The sequence below is a fragment of the Eulemur rufifrons genome, chromosome 6 (assembly GCF_041146395.1).
Source record: "Eulemur rufifrons isolate Redbay chromosome 6, OSU_ERuf_1, whole genome shotgun sequence".
NCBI lineage: Eukaryota > Metazoa > Chordata > Mammalia > Primates > Lemuridae > Eulemur > Eulemur rufifrons.
The window spans coordinates 25,225,638-25,244,897 of record NC_090988.1 but is presented as its reverse complement, the minus strand read 5'-3'; the positions used below and the strand labels follow the sequence as shown (position 1 = coordinate 25,244,897).

General features: G+C 35.2%; 1 protein-coding gene across 1 annotated transcript in view; it reads left to right on the top strand.

The window, feature by feature from the left end:
- Positions 1-19,260, top strand: part of DDX10 (DEAD-box helicase 10) — a 251,676-nt gene that overhangs the window by 131,948 nt on the left and 100,468 nt on the right. Inside the window, exon 14 of the mRNA XM_069468967.1 lies at positions 16,928-17,047. Within this exon, the coding sequence (XP_069325068.1) occupies positions 16,928-17,047 (120 nt within the window). The remainder of the gene's footprint in view (positions 1-16,927; positions 17,048-19,260) is intronic.

Genomic DNA, 19,260 nt, shown 5'->3' with positions numbered 1-19,260 from the left:
ATATTTTATAATTCTAAAACTTAATTTTGTTTATTTGCTTAGAGATTGGGTCTAAAACAGTAGTGTGCTTGGAAAATTCCTATGTATGTAGAATTTTAGAATTTAGTATTTGTCTTTAAAATAACTTTTTAACATACTCCTACTTTTGAAGGTTGTTAATTAGAGATCTGTTTCTCAATGCTGTAATTTACTAATATTCTTTAGATTATTTCATACAAGTTTAATAAAATCTGCTTCATTACTCTTCCTCTTCTAGGCACTTGGCATGAATTAAGTGTCTTCTGAAAGCTTCATCAGGAAGTGTAGGATAATATGTATACCAGAAAGATTACATTTCTCTCAGCTACTCAGATGGGATAGATGTAGAATAAGAAATGATGGCTTTGCTTTTATATTGTAAATGAAACATAGCCTTGTCTAATATTTATTTATTTTATGTAAAGATGATTTGCAGGCTAATTTAGAGGGTGAAATTTTCTTCTCCTTTGTATATCAGTCCCTATTTGTAACCGTGTCATTTGTTCATTTTTAATTAATAGAATTTGTGAAATGTTAATTTTTTTGTTTGTTTAGGTCCTAAATCAAATGTGACTATTATCTTACATCCTTATAATTTAATAAGCCCCAGGTGTAGGGAATTCATTCTCAGCTCTGGTCTCCAGCTATTTAGGATGACAAGTCATCACACAATGATCTGTACCTTTTTTATGCATCAGAAATCACCGTGGGACACAGAACACAAGAATGTAAAATGCTTTGTAAAAATACTAATATAGCTTTAGAGATTTTCTGATTCATAAAATCTTGAACTTAAAATCTTGAATCTTAGAATACAAAAAACTACTCATAAATTTTTGAAGTGACTATCTTCAAACATCAGTTTAAAAAGAAAAATGATCCCTTGTAATTTAATGATCATTGGAGGGAAAATTTTAATACATCAGTGAATTTGTTATAGGAATAAGTGAAACCAACTAGTATTTACTGATTGTCTACAATTTACCTTAATACATTTAGCGCCATTGATTAAATCTAGTGAATTTTAAACCCTGAAATATTGACAGTTGACTAATACAATCTTTGGGAGAATAGATGAGGCCTCTTCACCCAACCCTCCTTACTTGGGGATGAGGAAGAAAAAGGTAATCAGGAAAGACTTAAGTTATTGACATTGGAGCTAATCTAGATGTGTAAGTAGGAATTTTGTTCTTTAACATTTTTATTAGTAAATCATTATTATGAGTAGTAATTTTTGTTAGTCATTTGCTCTTCTGCTGAAAATGTGAAAACTAAAGAAATACATAACAAAATAAAAATCAACCATAATCTTGTTGCATACCTTGATACAACCTCTGTTACCTTTTGGTTTATATACTTCTGGGCCTTTTTTCCCTATGTATATGCATATACGTGCCCCTTCCCTCTACAGATTTTGAGTTACAGAGCAGATATGGTATTCTGACTTAGAACCTTTTTAAAAAAGTGAATAATATTAGGGAGAGTTTCCACGTCAGTAAATATAGTCATCCCTCAGTGTCTGGAGGGGATTGATTCCAGGACCCTCTCATATACCAAAATCGGGCACACTGAAGTCCCTCAATCTAGTCAGCCTTGTCCTGCAGAACTTGCTTATACAAAAAGTTGGTCCCTCTGTATACTTGAGTTTCTCATCCTTCGAATACTATATTTTTTGACCTTTGTTTGGTTGAGAAAACCCACATATATAAGTGGACCTTTGAAGTTCACTTGTGTTGTCCAGAGGTCAACTGTGTACTTTTATAATGCTGTAATTCAACAGCTATAATATGTCTTAATTGTGTGACTGGATATAACACATTTACTCAGGTGTAACCCTTATTATAATGCTTTTGGATGCCTTTTGATTTTTCCCTAATAAATGCAGTGATGTAGTGAGAGTTCTTTATAGTCCATGGTTTTCTGGGAAATGTGACAATTAGCGATTAGGTATTCAATATAAAGTATATTAAAGTAGCCCGTTATGTGGCTGAACTTTAGACTCAATAACATTAGATTGAAATCTGGACCTTCACATGAGTCAGGGGATGAGGAAGAGAATTCCTTGAATGAGTAACCTATACTTAGTTTTTACTACCTCACCTCATATTGCCTTTGGAATCTATTCTGGTGAGATTTTTGTCCCTGTCAGTCTGTTGAAACTTCTCTTGCTAAGGTCAGCAACAATTCCTGTTTGGCTAAACTCAAGAATAAATTATTAGGATTCCTTAATCAACATCCTACCAACTTTTTTTTTTTTTTTTTAATGCCTTCTTCTTTTGGCATTTGGCATACCATACTTTCCTTGTTTTTTTTGCAGCCTTAATTGATTGTTCCTTCTTGGTCATCTCTGCTGGTTCCTCCTCCTTTTCCCATCTTCAAATGATAACGTACCCCAAGACTGCCTTATTCTCCATTCTCCATCTACATATGCTTCCTAGGCAAATTCAGTAACTCCTTTTACTTTAAAAATCATATGTTGATGAATCCACATATGTGTCCAGAACCTCTTCTGCTTCCCTAAACTTCTTTTAACTGTTTAATATCTCTGGATGTTTAAGACCAACCAAGTCACCCCAACCAAGAATCTAGGAGTCCCTCTGACTCTTCTTTTTACTTTGACCTCTGTTCCTATAGGGAGTCTTGTTTGTTCTTCCTTCAAAATATATTCAGTGTCTACCTTTTTCTTCGCCTGCCCTAATTCAAAATCTCTATCATCTTGCACATAGACTGATAAAATAACATTCTAATTCAAAATCTCTATCATCTTGCACATAGACTGATAAAATAACATTCTAATTGATTTTCTTTTCCTTTCCTTACTCCTGTACAATCTGTTGTCCTCACAGCAGCACCCTACCCTGCAGAGTAAATGAGATTATGTCAGTATCTGGCTCAAAACTGATACAGTCAGTCCTCACTTAATGTTATCAATAGGTCTTGGAAACTTCTAAGCGAAATGATGTACTATGTGCCTTAGGAACTTAACTCTTGTTTATGTCAATTAGCCTGTGATAAAATGGGTTTCATTATATAGTACATTGTTTTGCTTAAAGTTGTAGTTTCCAGGAACCTATCAACGAAGCTCAGTGAGGACTTCCTGTATTCTTTCTGTCCTATTCAGAGTACAATCCAGTTTTCCTGTGTCTGACTTCTTTTCTTATCACCTTCTACCTTGCTCACTCTTGTCTACACACTCTGAATTTTTTGTTTCTTGAAAACAGCACACTCATTTCCATTTTTGGGCCTTTGCACTACTGTTTCTTTATCTGGAACTCTTTATCTAGATCATTGCATGAGTTCCTCTTTCCCTTCTTTTAGATCTTTGCTGTTTCTTTGGGAAGGCCTTCCCTATCTAAAATTGTTACATTCCACCCAGTCACTCCCTAACCCCTTACTCTGCCTTTATTTGTCTCTTGTACTTAAAAGCTCCTTGGCATATTCATTATTTGTTTGTCTCCCCACTGGAATGCAAGCTCCACTGTATCCCAAGTGCCTAGAATGGTACTTGGAGTATAGTAGATAGTAAGTGTTTGAATAAATGCCTGAGCTTCATTTATTCTTATTAATTCGGATTTTATCCTTCCTAATCCCACAAGGAATTTGAATTAGCTTATGAAATACTTTAAAATATACTAAAAGAGAAAACATCCAGGCATGCAAAATACAGACTAAGAATGACTGGTGGGAAATTTAATATGCAAGTCATGCAAGGTTTGACATGGTTCTTAAATGTGGATCGGGAATTTGGCTTTGAAGTCTTGACTGCCAAGACAAAAAGAGGAACACCTTGTCTTTAAGGAGACAACATTCTTCTACTCCAGGGAGGCACAACTTTTCCTATCATTTCAACAACTGTCCTATAAAACACGAAACAGTGAATTTTATACAGCTGTGTTTAATATCCATATTTAAACTGGAGGGATGATGCCATGATGAAGCTCAGGGAAAGCAACTCTCTTGAAATGGTTTAGATAGTTATACACATCCCTGTTTCCTCCTCCTCCTCTCAGTGTCCTCTGCCCCCACCAACATGCATGCTTCTGAGTAAGGCAGAGCTTGTTTCAGCACTATTATCAAGGTGCAGCTTTTTTCCCAAGTGACAGAACGGTGAAAGAAAGTTCACTCATTATTCCTATAATAACATGGGCACACAGCTCATGCCAAAGCAAGTTAAAAATTAGCCATATAGTATGCCTTTAGTCAAATGTGGCTTCTGGAAGGTACTCAAATTACTGACAATAGTGACTATTCTAATCAAGTTTTCTATGGTAGTTTATGGTCTTTGATGGGAAATTTTGACATCTAGCATCTTAATTTGGAATTAGTGAGGCAAATTATGGGTGAGTGTCATAATGTAACTCCAGAAATATTAATATACTAGTAGAGAATTAATTGCATTTTAATAGAGAAGATTTTTTATCAGTTCAACCTGTTTACTTCATTTGGTTGAAGTTGAATGTATTCAAAATTAGTTGAGGAAGACCTTTTATTAGAATCATCATTAAGTTTTATTTAATGTTTTAATTTATTGCGTCAACTGAATCCTTCAAATTGTTGTTTGTTTTAAATAACTGAAGTATTTGGAGAAAAAACAGTTTAGAATGTGTTGTAAACAGGACTGATTAGTGATACTATACTAACTTGAAAATGACCACACTGAGGGCCAAAGATTGATTTTATGTTCCAGTATACTCTTACTTTGGATTTATCACTTCTAGTTTTATATCTAAGACATTCTTTTGATGTAATAGAGAAAATATTTGGGAGTTGGCTGGCAATTATTTTGCATCCTGTTAGTATCTGTTTATGAAATTCTCAGTTTCCCATCGTTTGATTTTATTTTCTCAGTGTAAAGTTCATGGTTTGGCTGGGGGAGGTCTTTAGGGGGGAAAATGATTTGGCAGTGTGGTGCAAAGTTTTTGCAACACATCACTAATCATGAGAGGAAGTTGTTTTTGTAGAGCTGTTCTTCTCCCTTGTTCCTTTTTTTTATGTGATTTTTTGTTTTCAGATTGTCACTTTTTATCACTGTTAACTGTCTTAACCCTGCACAGCTGTCCTTTTCCCTGTCTATTTTGTCCTATATATGCTGTCTTTTGGCCTGTAGTTGTCCCTAAAGCTTGTCACAGAATTCTCATTACCTTTGTTGTTTTTTTTTTCCCCCAAGTTTATTTCACTTCTATCTGTAATTACTATGGTCTTGTTCCTAGAGTGACACAGGAAATACAACTTGTCTTTGTTTTCAGTACCAGCATAGCCCTCTTGAGAGTAATACTGGAACTTGAAAACATTTAGACTGGGATTTTGACCAATATTAATTGCCTAGTTCGTTTGGAAATGACAAGCTTTTTTTTTTTTTCTTAGTAAAAAGAGCAGCTGCCCTCTTTGTTTACTTTTGATATAATTCTTTAAAAAGAAAATAGAAGAAAAATAGATATAGGCATCCCAGTACAAAATGTTTTCTTTAGTGAATTCCCTGTAAAAGGATTTGTTCAAGTAGAAACCGTATGCCTATCTCTGAGGAAGATTATGGGCTTCAGCATTTGGGGAATAGACGAAATCATCCTAAATTCAGTGTTCCTAGAGTTTATTTTAATCAATGGAATTGTGGAATCCTGAGAAGAGTAGAACTTTTGAGAGTACAGGTTTTGAAGTTTGATAGACCTGTGTTTAGAGCCTGCCTCTGTCCCTATTAGTTGAATAATTATTTGTATCACCTGTAAAATGCTAGCAGTCCCTCAAAAGGTAGTTGTGATGAGTAAGTGAAATACAAAACATTTAGCATGGTGTCTGGCACATGGCACCTGTTATTAACTACTGTTCAGTAAACTTCTTGATTTGTCAGGTAAATCTCATCTGGATTGACACTTGTCATACATCAGAGATTAGGACAAATTCCCCAGTGATATATGTCATACATTAAGGAGTAGGCTTAATTGGGAAAAGGGAACATGTATAAAGCCAGGATCACCTAGATGAAGGAAGGCCTGATTTCCCCATCCCCTTATTATTCCACATAGGAATGCCAGAGTTTGGGTAGTCTGCTAGACACAGCTTAGCTTTTCATTCCAGTTGAGATAGCCCTTTCCTGTATTCTCCCATCTTCTAGAAGAAGTGGTAGATCAACCTTATCAGTGTATAGTCACACATACTACTTGGGAACCAGATGTTATAGTTGTGGGAGCCCACAGTCACCTGAAAAATTCAGCTGTCCAGCATGTGGAGACGTTGGGGCCCACGGGAAGTCGGGTCTGCCCTGCCGAGGGAGGAAGCCGTGGTCCTGTTGGAAGCTGAGCATGGCTGCAGCCTCTTCTGGGAAAGGGGATGGTAGAGTGGTCCAGCACACTGTCTAGGCAGTCCAGAGCGACTCCTGATGTTTTTCAGACAATTCTGCTTCTCACATCCTATTTTATTGCACAGGGCCAGTGAATCGATTTTCTCAACAAATGATTGTCAAATTAAATGTAAAGTATGTTTATTTCTATGCTGTTTCAGCAAGTTGATATCGGGATAGGTAATAATAGAATGCATTTCAGAATCTTTAAATGACTGTAACTCTGAAAGAACATTGGTCTTGATTAGCCCAGGCTCACCTTAGCTCCACAAATAATTATTGATTTGTTTAGGGTAGTGTATGTACTTGCTCTAGGAATTAGAAGATTAGTAAAACAAAGTCCATGTCCTCAGGGAGTTTAGTGTTTCAGAGGGATGAAGTAGAGGAAGCTTTTAAAAATGCAAGTAAAGTATAAGAAGTATCATGAGAAATATCACCAAAGGGCTGTGAGGGTAGAAGGTGACAAGTCTGAAAAGGTATCCAGTGCTGAATCTTAACACAATTTGCCTTTTGGGGAAGGATTTCGTGCTTGATAGATCTTAAATTTTTAGTCTGTATGGGACAGTAGAAAGGAGAATGATTTTTTAAAAGTTGATTGGCTAAATAGTATGTGGAATTTGGAGATTAGTAAAAATTTCACTCAGATTATTCTTTGGGAATTGTGATTTACAGTAGTTTTTACTGTACATTGTACTTTCTGAAAATATTACATTTTAGTGTGACAAATTTACTAATGAACTAGTAGGGACTCATTCTAAGGTGGGAGAAAAACTAATAAGAAATCTGTCAACAGCTTCCAATGGCTGTCAGTTTTATTTTTATGATTAAGTGCTGGGTGTGGGGCAGATGGAAATTGCATTAATCATTGCATGCTCAGCATGTAATTTGCCAGGAAAAAAAGTAATGTAGAGGATTGAGGGATAGAGTACTTTTTCCCCCCATCAGGTGCTGTACTTTTGAGAGTCATATCTGTGGTCGCTATATGAATAAAAGAAAAGAACAATTCCTTGAAGGATTCTTTTTATTTTAAAGAAATTACTTGCTGTCAATTTCTTCTTACTTTTTCATTTTATGAGGTCTCTCAGTATTGTGTAGGAAAACTACGATTCACAGAGGAAGGTCTAGTCTCTGAGATGTTTCCATTTAAGATATGGTCCTTATATATGGTGTCAAGGTAGACTAGTTTTTGGAGGTTTTGGAGCTTTAGCTCTGACTTGGGTGGTACTGGCTGTGTGGTCTTGAAATTCTCCAAACTTCCCAGGGATGTGGGGGGTGTGGGTGTTTCTGAAGGTGATCTTGGAGGGTCCTTTCATCCATCTAAGTTCTATATTTACTAATACCAATATTTTGAAAGAGCATTATTTGGTTTTATATACCACCATTTTACAAATGATATATTTTTTAAGAATATGCAGTTTTGTATGATTGGACATCACCGTAGCACATTTTGTTGAAACAGTACATGTAGGCTGGCATTTGACTTTTTGTTTGGTACTTTCTGCTTAGCTAAATTTATATGTAATACAAGGTGGAGCTTGGAAGCTTTACTGCATAATGGTAGTTGTGAACATGGCTTGGATGTGGTAGTGATGCTTGTTGCACTTTCAGTTAAGGTGCAGTCCATTTATATATTGTGCTTTAATAATGTCAACCATTGTAGGAAAATGTCAGACATGGGAATCATGGATAACTAGTAGCAGTGATTACCTTATCTCGGGACCAAGAGGATGGCTTCAACTCTTAAATGTCTTAAAATACTCTGTCAAAAATGGCTGGCTCACCAGGTACCAAACCAGGTTTGAATTTAATATATATCTTAGTTCTATTCTTGTAGTTCTTTGTGAGGGCTTTAAATCATATAGAGATTCTGTCTCTAATTTAGAGTATAGGTGCACATGCATACTTTTCAAACATTGGTGGTCCACGGAATGTCTAGAATTATATGGCATTTGTTTGTTAAACTTTTATGATGAGTAAATTTACAGAAATTCTGCTCTAGACAAACTAACGAGACTGTCTAGTAACTTGTTTTTTCTTGTAGGTGCTGAAGGCAACTGTGGTATTCTCAGTTAAACCTATTATTTAAATATTCTTGAATGTTAGTTTGATGCTACCCCATTTTGTTCAAATTCTGATTAAATTAGCTGCTGGTACATTCTTTCTGAGTGTAATCATTTGGAAGGAAGATTGTAGGGGTATATATAGCTTATATGCTTCCCCAAAAGAAGTATATTGTAGTGCCTGCCATATTGTTTGTAGCAGTTTCATAAATTCTGCTGCAGGTCCTTTAACTTAGTTCTTTACCATCTTGTTGCCTCCCCTATGCAGTCAAGTCTTCCTAAACCCTATTAGCAAAATGGCCATGTGACTCAAATTAACTTCCCTTTTTATGTTGCTATTTTTTGTATGTAGCCTACAAAGTTTCAAAGTTCTAGAATTCCAAAAGTTGTATGAGACAACAGAAATTGATATAGCCAATTTAGACAAAAGTTAGAAATGAAATCAATACTGTCATATTTTTGAAATCTAAAAAGAGAGGCAAAAATGTATCAGACTTCGCTTCTCTAAATTGCTTCCAGCTGCCTGCTTCCTAATATAGAAATATTTATTAAAAGTGGCAGGTTAAAAATTGGATTCCTAAGGCAAAATATGACTGGTTCCATAATTTTGTTAAAAAGCAGGAAATATCTGAGATTTTGTCACTGTAGTGGCTTTATTTTTTTGGAGGGGCATTGTGTGGAGCAAATACATATTTTCTAGCCAGCAAAACAAGACAGTAAACAGCTGAGAGAATTTAAATGAACCAAAAAAAAAAAAAAAAGTCCTAAGGTAGTGAGTAGAGGCTTATGAGATTTTTCCTTAAGTAATTCCAACACTGTAAATGTTTAAAAAGGTAGAAGGAACCATTTAAGACAAAAAGACAATTAAAGTTGACTAATTGGAGACTAATTGAATGATTTAAAGAATTATTAGGTGGAAATGCTTTATAGAGGCTTTTTAAAATCAAGAAGAAACTTACGTTAATTCTGATGAGAAACTGAGCAAAGAAAGACAAATATGTTGAAGGTGTTTGAATGAAGGTTTTGGGAAACGTGTGTTTCAAAAATGAGGGAAACAACAGAGAAATAGAAACTGTACCTTGGGGATATATTTGGAAGTTACGTTTCTTAAGGCATTTAGTAGTTCAGGTGGCAGGTACATGTGCTCAGGAAGAGAGTTTGTTAGATTAAAAAGCAGTTGATGGAAAGTATTCCAAGTTAAGCCTGTGGATTTAGGCACCAGGAATCCTGAAGGGAGGAATCTAGCAATCAAAAAACATTTTGTAGAAGATTGTGTTGGCAGTATCAGTGTGGTTTTGCCTTATGATCTTCCTTAACCAGAAGGAAGTCTGAACAAAGCTGACATGACTTCGTATCTGTGTAGTATTTGGTCTGAGGGGAAAGAAACAAGGAAGACATAATATATATTTTCCTATTCGTGTTGACCTGTCAAGATCATTTAAAAATGAATCATGAATATTTCATAATATTTTGTCATTATTGCTCAATATATCATAATACTTCTTAGCCATTTTCATCATATTATACATTAGGGTTGCAATTTACAGAATACAAGGCAGATGGTAGTGCATGACCTTATTAGCAATATGGAAAAGAGAAAGAGATTAATATCTACTGGTGGTTTGCTTCTTAATATAATCAGAATGACTAATAAAGCCTTGTCAAACTAGTAACTTGGACAGGATATGTAGGCGCTTATCTATATGTTATTGTGTTTGGAATAAATATGAATTGTCTATGTAATAAAAAACTTGGAAGGGTTTCTAGGTGATCTTCTAGATATAATTCAAGAAGTGTCAATATAAAGACTCAAGTATTTCATACAAATTAATTTCATAACATGTGTGATTCTCATTAGAGGGGAAGAAGGGTGTTGGGCCCTTATAGTTTGAGGTATTAATAGCATATTTGATATTTAATCTTATTTGGATATGCAGATTATTTTTAAAAACTAATCAAACTGTGTATCTAAATAAAGCCTGAACATGATCTTTCTTAATAGGTCATGGATTAAAAGAAAGTTGAAAAAGCTGTAGGAGTTTCTCATACTAGCTGTTCTTAAACATTCTTCTTAAATGTATAGAAATTTAAAAGGCAAACATTGAATCAAATTATGGTGCTACAACCTTTTAAGGCATTTTGAACAGAAATCCCAACTAAGCATTAAAGAATGTGAACAAAATCAAATACTTTGGTTGAAGTTATGCAACCTTGAACAAATTGCTAAATTAATCTTTGGTTTTCTAATTAAAAATTAATAGGGACAAGATGTGACTCATGGTTCTGAGCAGTAAATGAAATAATTCATATAGTTTATTGAGTAATTCTTCTTTCAAGAAATAGTTATTGAATATATCCTATTTGCCTCCCTGACTGTGACACTCTGGGGATACAAATTTAATACAAATGGGACCCTCATGGAGATTACAGTTTATTAGGAGAAATAAGAAAAAAGTGATTACAATAGGGTTTACTATAATAGGGACGAGAGCAAAGAGAGAGTCTGTTTAACGGGCGAATGCAACTTCAGTCCACTCCACTGACAGTGGTAACTGAGGGGACGGAGGCAGATCTGGCTTTTGTCTTATTCCCAAATTTATGCATAGGGCCGAGGCCTATTGTGGGGGTTCTTTCGGTTAAACTTTAAAACATGAGATTGGTAAATATGGACATTTTTTAAAAGAAAAATCCTATGAGATTTCTTAGACCATTATAAGATTATTTGTATAATTTGTAAATACTTTTATATAATTTTAGTCAATCTATATTTAAGGGTCTTTAATGCTTCTTGTGTCAGTTGTGCCCTGTGCTTGCGCTGTCCAGCCTCTGCTTCCCATCCTCAGGCTGAACCATCTGCTTCTTCAGTGTTGTGTCATTCTAGGACTGTTGCTGTAGCACGGAGGGTTGTCATAGCAAGTTTACATTTAAGTAGGAATTTGGAAAAGACAAACTTTGTTCCTGTAATAACATTTTAACCTGATGTCCTGTGATATTCTAAGTGGCTCCTAACTTTTAAAATTTCATCCTTAGTTGTGGTAAAAAACATGTAACATAAAACTGACTATTTTAACCATTCTTAAATGTGCAGCCCAGTTGTGTTACATACATTCACATTGTTGTACAACCAGTTTCCAGAACTTTTTCGTCTTGCAAATCTGAAACTCCTTAGCTGTTAGGTGGCTCTTAATTTTAAGATGACAGTTTTTGCAAAAATTTCACAAACGATACTTTTACTACTTACTGGTGGTGTTATTTCTTAAGAAAAGATTTTGTAGATGACTTTAAAATATCAAATAGTGTGTCCTTAATTTATACTGTAAAATTAGAATATTTGGATTATTGTAATTAGATTTAGAATGAGGAATTATACGTAGGCTGTCAATATGCTTTTTAAAAAAATCATAAGTTCTAGTAGAATTTGGTTATATTTAGCCAATGGAAATGTGTATAATTAAGTATGTTTGAACTTTTGGGAGACAGTGTTCATCAATCTTAAGAAATGCCCTTGTCTTTCATATGAATGGCTTAGGGCTGTAATAGGTAATCTCTCACGTCTCCACCATTGTTGACAGTTCTTTATTTTGTTGGTTTCTTTCACTTTTAGATAGTTTTCATTATAAATTATTAATTATTTGGCACATGGGAGCCACTTTAAGGAAACATGAAAATCTGATTTCTTTAGTTTAGAGTGACTATCTTTCTCTTTAATTCTAACTTCCATTTCCCTATGGTTTTTGCTTTTCATTCAAAATATCATTATTTTATAATAATTTTATCTTCCCCTCTAGGATATCTAGTAGTGATGTTTAAGGTAGATTTTTTTTCCATGATTATATTTTGAATCTTCTTATAGCCAGTGTTAACTAATACTGTCCTTTTGCTAGGAACTATTATTGTTTTTATGATTAATGGTTCTTTTATCTTTCAAGTTATTGGTGGTAACTTCCTGCACCTATCACAGGACATTGAAGATGACTTGATGTTTTATCAATTTTGTATTTTATGATACTTTTAGCTTTTTGAAGTCTCACATGTTGTGGAAGAGGTGCAAATAGAAATCAAAGTTATATTTTGATGGTTTATGTCTTGCCAGCTAGTCTTTCATTATACTTTTTTGGGTTGCTATAAATTTCATTCTTGTACCAATAACATAAAGTCTTGCAATCAAAATATAACTCCTACCTAATAATAGCTATACTTTATATTTTTCGTGTCTTAATGAATAGGAAATATAAAACGTATTAATGAGAACTTTCTTATCCAAGAGTCAATATTGAAAATTCCAAAAAAGTAAAATTGTCATATAAAAAGTTAAATTCATTTTTAGAGATTATTCTAATTGGAAAATTAAAGTATGGCACAAACCCAGAAAACATCTTTATAAATAATAAAATTGAGTACACAAAAATTAAAAATCTCTGCTAGGGAAAAAGCAAAACAAAGCAAAACGACAAAAGATTAACTCATGGCAAAAATCTTAAACATAAATGATGAGATGCAAAAAAATATTGAAGCATCTTTAACAAATGAAGAGATTTCACAACTTGATAAATAGAATGCCAGGAACTTATTTAGAAATACTGGCAAAAATAATACAGACAGTGCACAGAAAAACAATGCCTTTGAAAAGATGTTCTGTCGTGCATAAAATAATACAACTGCAACTTAAAACTTCCCTGAGATGATATTTTTTCACTTAGTTGATTGGCAGACATAAAGCCTAATAAACTTTGAAGTAGATGTGAAGAATCAATTCTTCTTCAGTTTTTGGTGGGAGTATAAATTTGTATAACCTCTGGAGTGTTGTTTGGAAATATCTTTTAAAAGGACATAATCTTTGAGCACTTTTAGCATAGGTATAAACAAGGCTATTCCTTGCAGTGGGTAGCTCTTTCCGTAACTTTGAGTTTTTCCTACATACTTGAATGTGGGTGGAATCTGTCTGGAAGGATACAGAAGCTGGTAACAATGATCATCTCTTAAGAGGGAGACTGAGGTTACTGAAGAAGATATGAAAGGCAGCTTTTTCACTTGAATATTCTTTATAGAATACATGTGGATATATTACCTGCTAAAGTTAATATTAAAAAGTATAACACTGAATTAAGACTCTTATAAGCCATACGTGCAGTACACTGTCAGTGGGCAGCACAGGTGTTTGCACATCCCATGTGTGCCGGTAATGCCGCAGTGTTGTAGTGTGTGCCGTTCGGTTCAAACATCTCGCCCTCAAAAGAAAGTGTCTTCACCTGTGCTCCTCACCCCTGACTACCCAGGCCAGGCACTCCATTACATATATTTGTTCATTCTTTCTGTCTTTTCCCAAGCACTACATTTGTGATTCAATCGTTAATGCTTTTTGCTGGTTGTTAAATATCTTTTTCAACAGATAGTCCCGTGAGTGTTGGGAGCACATCTCCCTTTGCACTGCTGGGTCCCCAGGATGTACTGTGGTGCCTTGTGTGTTTTCGACATCCAGGGCATATTTGAATGAGTGAGGAATAATTCTAGAATATCAGAGCCAAGCCACAGCTTATTAGGGAAAATATGATGAACAAGCCTCTTCTCACCCATGTGGAAATTTCTGTTCCTTCTTTCAGTGGCTTCCCTAACACAAATAAAAATTTTAAACTTTTTTTTTGCAGGGTGGGGGGCATCACAGATCTCTTTCAGAAACCAAGATAAACCATAAAAAGGGAAAAGATGCAAATATCTATAAATTTCGTCACATAATTTCAGTGGTTTCATGGATTTCCCAAAAGCTGTTAAGCTGGACCCACCTCACTACAAGCATCTGCTCTGCAGAACTTTTTTTCTGACTGACCTTTATTCTATTCCGAGAATTTTTGGTATTGTTGCTCTGTTTCCTCCTGTTCCTGGACTGGGCTGTTGTATTATTATGAAGATTTTCAAATATACAGAAAAGTTATAAAAGGTATACTTCTGGACACCAAAACACCTAACACCCGTATACTGCAATTAAACTTTTACCATGTGTCCTTTATCGTGTAACTGCCCACATATCCTTCTATCCTTAGTGCATTTCAGAGTACATTGCCAGCCAACATCAGCACTTTCCCCCATATACTTCAGCTTGCATGGCATTAACTACATGTCAATATTTGTTTATAGGGTTTTTATTGAGCTAGAAATTTACATATAATGAAATACACAAATCTTAAGTGTTAAATTTGAGTTTTGAAAAAAAATATGTACATCTGTGTAACTCAAACTCTTACTAAGATATGGACCATTGCCATCACCCTAGAAAATTTGCTCATGTCGTTCCCTAGTACTTTGTTTACTGATTTAAATAATTATAACTTCTTCCTGTTTAGTTGTTATGTTTATATTATAATGAACCTCTCAGTTTGCACTGTTTGATTGGCATACTCATGATCATTAAATAAGATCTGATGAGCGAAGATCAATCAATCCAGGATCTTTAAGAATTGCCCTACCCATTGCACTAAGAATACACAGTAGGAGTCAATAATGAAGTTGCCAACCCTGGTGGTTGAGTTGGTGGTGGTCTCTGATAAGCCTTTATGGAGGAAAAGGAGGTGTAAGAATACTGACTGGGCTGAAGGAAGTGGGAGTCTTATTAATCTCCTGTGCTCACAGGAGTCCTGTAGCCAGCATCTTATTTAATAAGCTTCCCGCTTGTTAAATGAGGATTATAATAGTGATTGAGGAAAAATGACAGTCACCTATCAGAGCAAGCACAGTGGTGGAGACGGGTTGTGAGGAGTAGGCCCACCAATTTAGGGCCTTATGCCACCAGCTGGTAGAATTTGTGGAGTCACGGATCCCTGGGAGATAGAGGAGGTGGGGTGTCCAATGGGAAGAAGAACTCTAAGACAAACTTAATCTCTTTTCGTAGAAGTCTTGACAGGGTAGGCATAGTGATTATAGCATATTAATGTCTCTGATATAATAAAAGTTGCCTCAGAGACAATCTATTCATAAGCTTTGTATGGATTAAGGATTCTAGCAGCAGCTTAAATATGAATTGATTTGTGGTCTGAGAAATAAATAAATGTAACCAGACACTATAGTTTTCAAGTTGAACCAGAAATACAAAAGCACTGTTTGTTAGTAATACCCACAGAACAGAACCATCCATATCAAAACAACTTTCTTGTACTTAAATCATATTATTGCAGATTGCACTAGCTGATTTTTACAACTGTGACCATTGTTTAAAAGTACAATACATTGATAACTTGGCACAAACCTCTGTTTAAGTTTGTTTTTAATTTTGTGATCTAGGCCTTTATATGTTCATCACTATTAACAATATCTACTTATTAAATGAATTGTTCTTCTTTTTGTGTAAAGTTATTACCATAATGTAACAGTTGTAACCAGTGTGCATCTTCCCTGAAGCTTCTGATAATTCTTGTTTCCTGGCTCAGTCCCTCTTATCTTACTTTTCCATAGGTGGTCCCCTGTGGTACAGAGTTAAAAATCAACTAGGAAGCTTACTGTCTGGTATTTTGCAAATTAAGCCTAAGCAGTTGGCATGATCTCTTTTATGAGCATGAAATCAATATATAATAGTGGTATTTGAGATTTTTGCATGTTTTTCATTTATTATTTCATCTTCCCAACAGCCCCAAGAGATAGGTGCTATCGTTATCTTCAATTTATCCAACAGGAGGTCGGATAACTTGCCTGTGCACAGTTGAAAAGTGGTAGAACTTGAGCTCAGATCCATTTTCATACCTCCTACACCAAAGACTCCTCTCATTCTAATAGAAGCTGCATTAGATTAGTTAACTAAGTACCACCAATGGTACTACTAGCTCTGATTCAAGGAGAAAAACCCAACTCTTTCTCAAACATGAGTTACTTCTTAAAGCAGGTTATGCTTTGACCTCTTCTATGCCCCATCTCGGGTGGTTCATTCAGCATTCACTTAGCATGAGTAAGCAGTGGCTTTGAATTTTTAATATCTTGCTATAGTGGATTTAGGCCATTAGCTAGGTCTGAATCAGCATATTCTTTTGTTCCATTTTACCTTTGGACACGCTTAATTGCAGTGTTCATATAGTAAATTACTAGAGGAAGAATGTTGAGTTGCATACAACGTATTACAGTCATTTTGTTTTCCAAGTATACATTTCCTAGTCTAAAAGTTTAAATTTACAACTGGAAATTTTAAAATAAGGTTATATTTTTTCTGAAAGATAGCTTTATTTATCTTATATCAATTATTACATTATTATGTAATTCCTGGTGCTTCAATATCATCAGATAGGACAGTTCTAGTAATAGAAGAAAATGTAAAGCTCATATCTACTGTTCCTCCTATTTACACTTAAAACTCTTGAGCTTTGGGAGGGGTTGTTAATAAGTACAGTTTTATTTCTGGACTGTGTTTTTGATGCTTCTCATTAGCCAGTGGGCAATAATTGCACTCAGTTTTGGAAAGTATATTACCAGAGTTAAATTGTTAATTTAAGGCAACCATTTCCCTAATCATCTGTGTTTTTTATATGTTCTCACACAGAAGAAAGAACCTTCTAAATCCAGTGTCAAGAAAAAAGTGACCAAAGTTGCAGAAGCAAAAAAAGTAATGAAGAGAAATTTCAAAGTGAATAAGAAAGTAACATTTACTGATGAAGGGGAGGTAAGATTCTGTAAATGCTTTATTTCAGGGGTACTTTCTGAGGATCATGAAGAGTTTGACTTCCTTGCTGACTTATATTCAGTAATCAGGGGGTAAATGTTTCTCTACAGCATGCTGGGCCATTCCTTTCACTGTTACTGTAGGCATTTCATCAGCTCTACAGCTGTGAAGAAGGATGCCTTATTGGCAATAAACTGATATACTTCTTGGTGTTACCAACACAGAGTTGGTTTTGAACTTTCTAAATTCTGTTTTTATAGATAAGATTTTCTCATCATGGTATTTATCAATCTGTTCTGCAGGAGCAAATACAAGAATACTAACACAGCTACTTGCCATGGCTGCTTTTGTTTGACTCTAAAAAAATCTCTGCTTTGCACTTCCTCAATTTTAGATGCTGTACTTGCATGTTTCTTGCTATGCTGGATATGGGAGGGTCTTCTCTGCTGTAAAGTGATCACAGACACCTAGGTGCCTAGTTTTCATCTCACCTTTACCTTGACCTTATTGTAAATACATATGTATAGTGTAGGGAAGGGGTTACCACTCAGTGATTACTTGTGAAAGGTCACTCTATTACATAACAATTCTCTTCATTTTTAAATGATGAAATAGATCCAGAATGCTACGTTACTTACCTAGGGAGTGATGACTATTTAGAGGTTATTGCAGATCTTCTGAATATCATCTCATGGCCTCATTTCACCAGCCTACAGGCTTTCCTGAACATCCTAACATAGCACGCAGCACCTTACCCCCACTGTAATCTCATTTCCCTCACCCTGCGTTATTTTTCTTCATAGCACTTCAGTCATTTTGTGACTTTAGTTTATATCTGACTCTTGTCAATTTCTACCACTCCACTTCTCCATAAGGGGAAGGTATTTTGTGGACTTTGTTTACTATAATATCCCCAGCACCTAGAACAGTACGTAACGTAATCCCTCAGATTTATTGAATGAAGCATCTAAATAAAATAACTGAAGTTTTTCTAGTCACATTACATGACTATAATGTGTCACATTTCATCATCACTAATATAAGTGCTGCTTAAGTCTATATCAAATGGAATATGTTTCTTTTTAACTTTGAAGTTGAAAATTTGGATGTAAATGATGGAAAGTAACGAAAGGGTGTGCAATTCAAAGGTGCTGGAAGTTGAAGAGGAAGCCTATGTAAGTAATAGATAATGAATCTTTATAAAATTTCTAAAAAGAGGTCAACACCTGAGAAGCAGGCTTAACCTAGAATAGTCATATGACATCTGATGTTCACTGTAAAATAAGATGAGTGCTCCTAGTGTAATGAGGTTCCTTAGTGTGCTGCTAAGTTTAACTGCACAAATTATACCAATTAGCTCCAGGGTTAGTGTGAATCCTTAACTATGAAATGTTTCAGTGTATACTTATTGCTGATAGGAGCTGTTTGTGAGCCATACTGAAACTTCTGACCTAAAGCTCTGAAAGAAACTCCATTCCCTCTGTGATAGCAGTAGGAATGAGGAGTCCGAGGAACGGATGATATTCTTTTTGTTAGAATTGATCCCTGTCACTGTTTCTTTAGGGTCAGTGACAGCGAGCCTGGCTGCTCCTGTAGTAATATTTGTCACCCCCATTGGTTGCCAAAAGCTGAGGCTCTGAAGGAATCTCATCTTCAAGAAAGGCTGTGGTGGCTACTAGAGTGAGAGAGGAGGCATCAATGCCTGCGATGTGTGTGTCTATAATTTCCATTTGCCTGCAGGTTAATTAACAGTCTTTCAAAAGCAGTGGCAGCTATTTAAATCCTCCTGGCAACCGATTATTAGATAAAATAAGAGAGTCATTCTTATCTGAATAGTCTGTAGAGCTATATAATGTTAGACCTGGAAATCATTAAGTCAAACTTCTTTATTTTTCGGGATGGGACACGGTTATCCAAAGATTAAGTAATGTATTCAGCATTATGCAGTAGACTAGCAAAAAAGTCAGGACATTTAGCCAAGTCCCCTGACTCCAAGATCAGTGCCCTCTCTTCTAGATTACCTTGTTCCTTATCATTAGCTGTATGCGTAAATCATGTGGCTTTGAGCCAGGCCCGTGAAACACAAACCAATTTTCTCCTTTACATTTGGTTACTTCAGTTCTTGTGTGTAATACTGGCTGATATGTGATTCAGTGATCAATTTTGAGCTCCTCTTTAATATGTGCGAGGTACTGTGTTGAGCTCTGAGGATA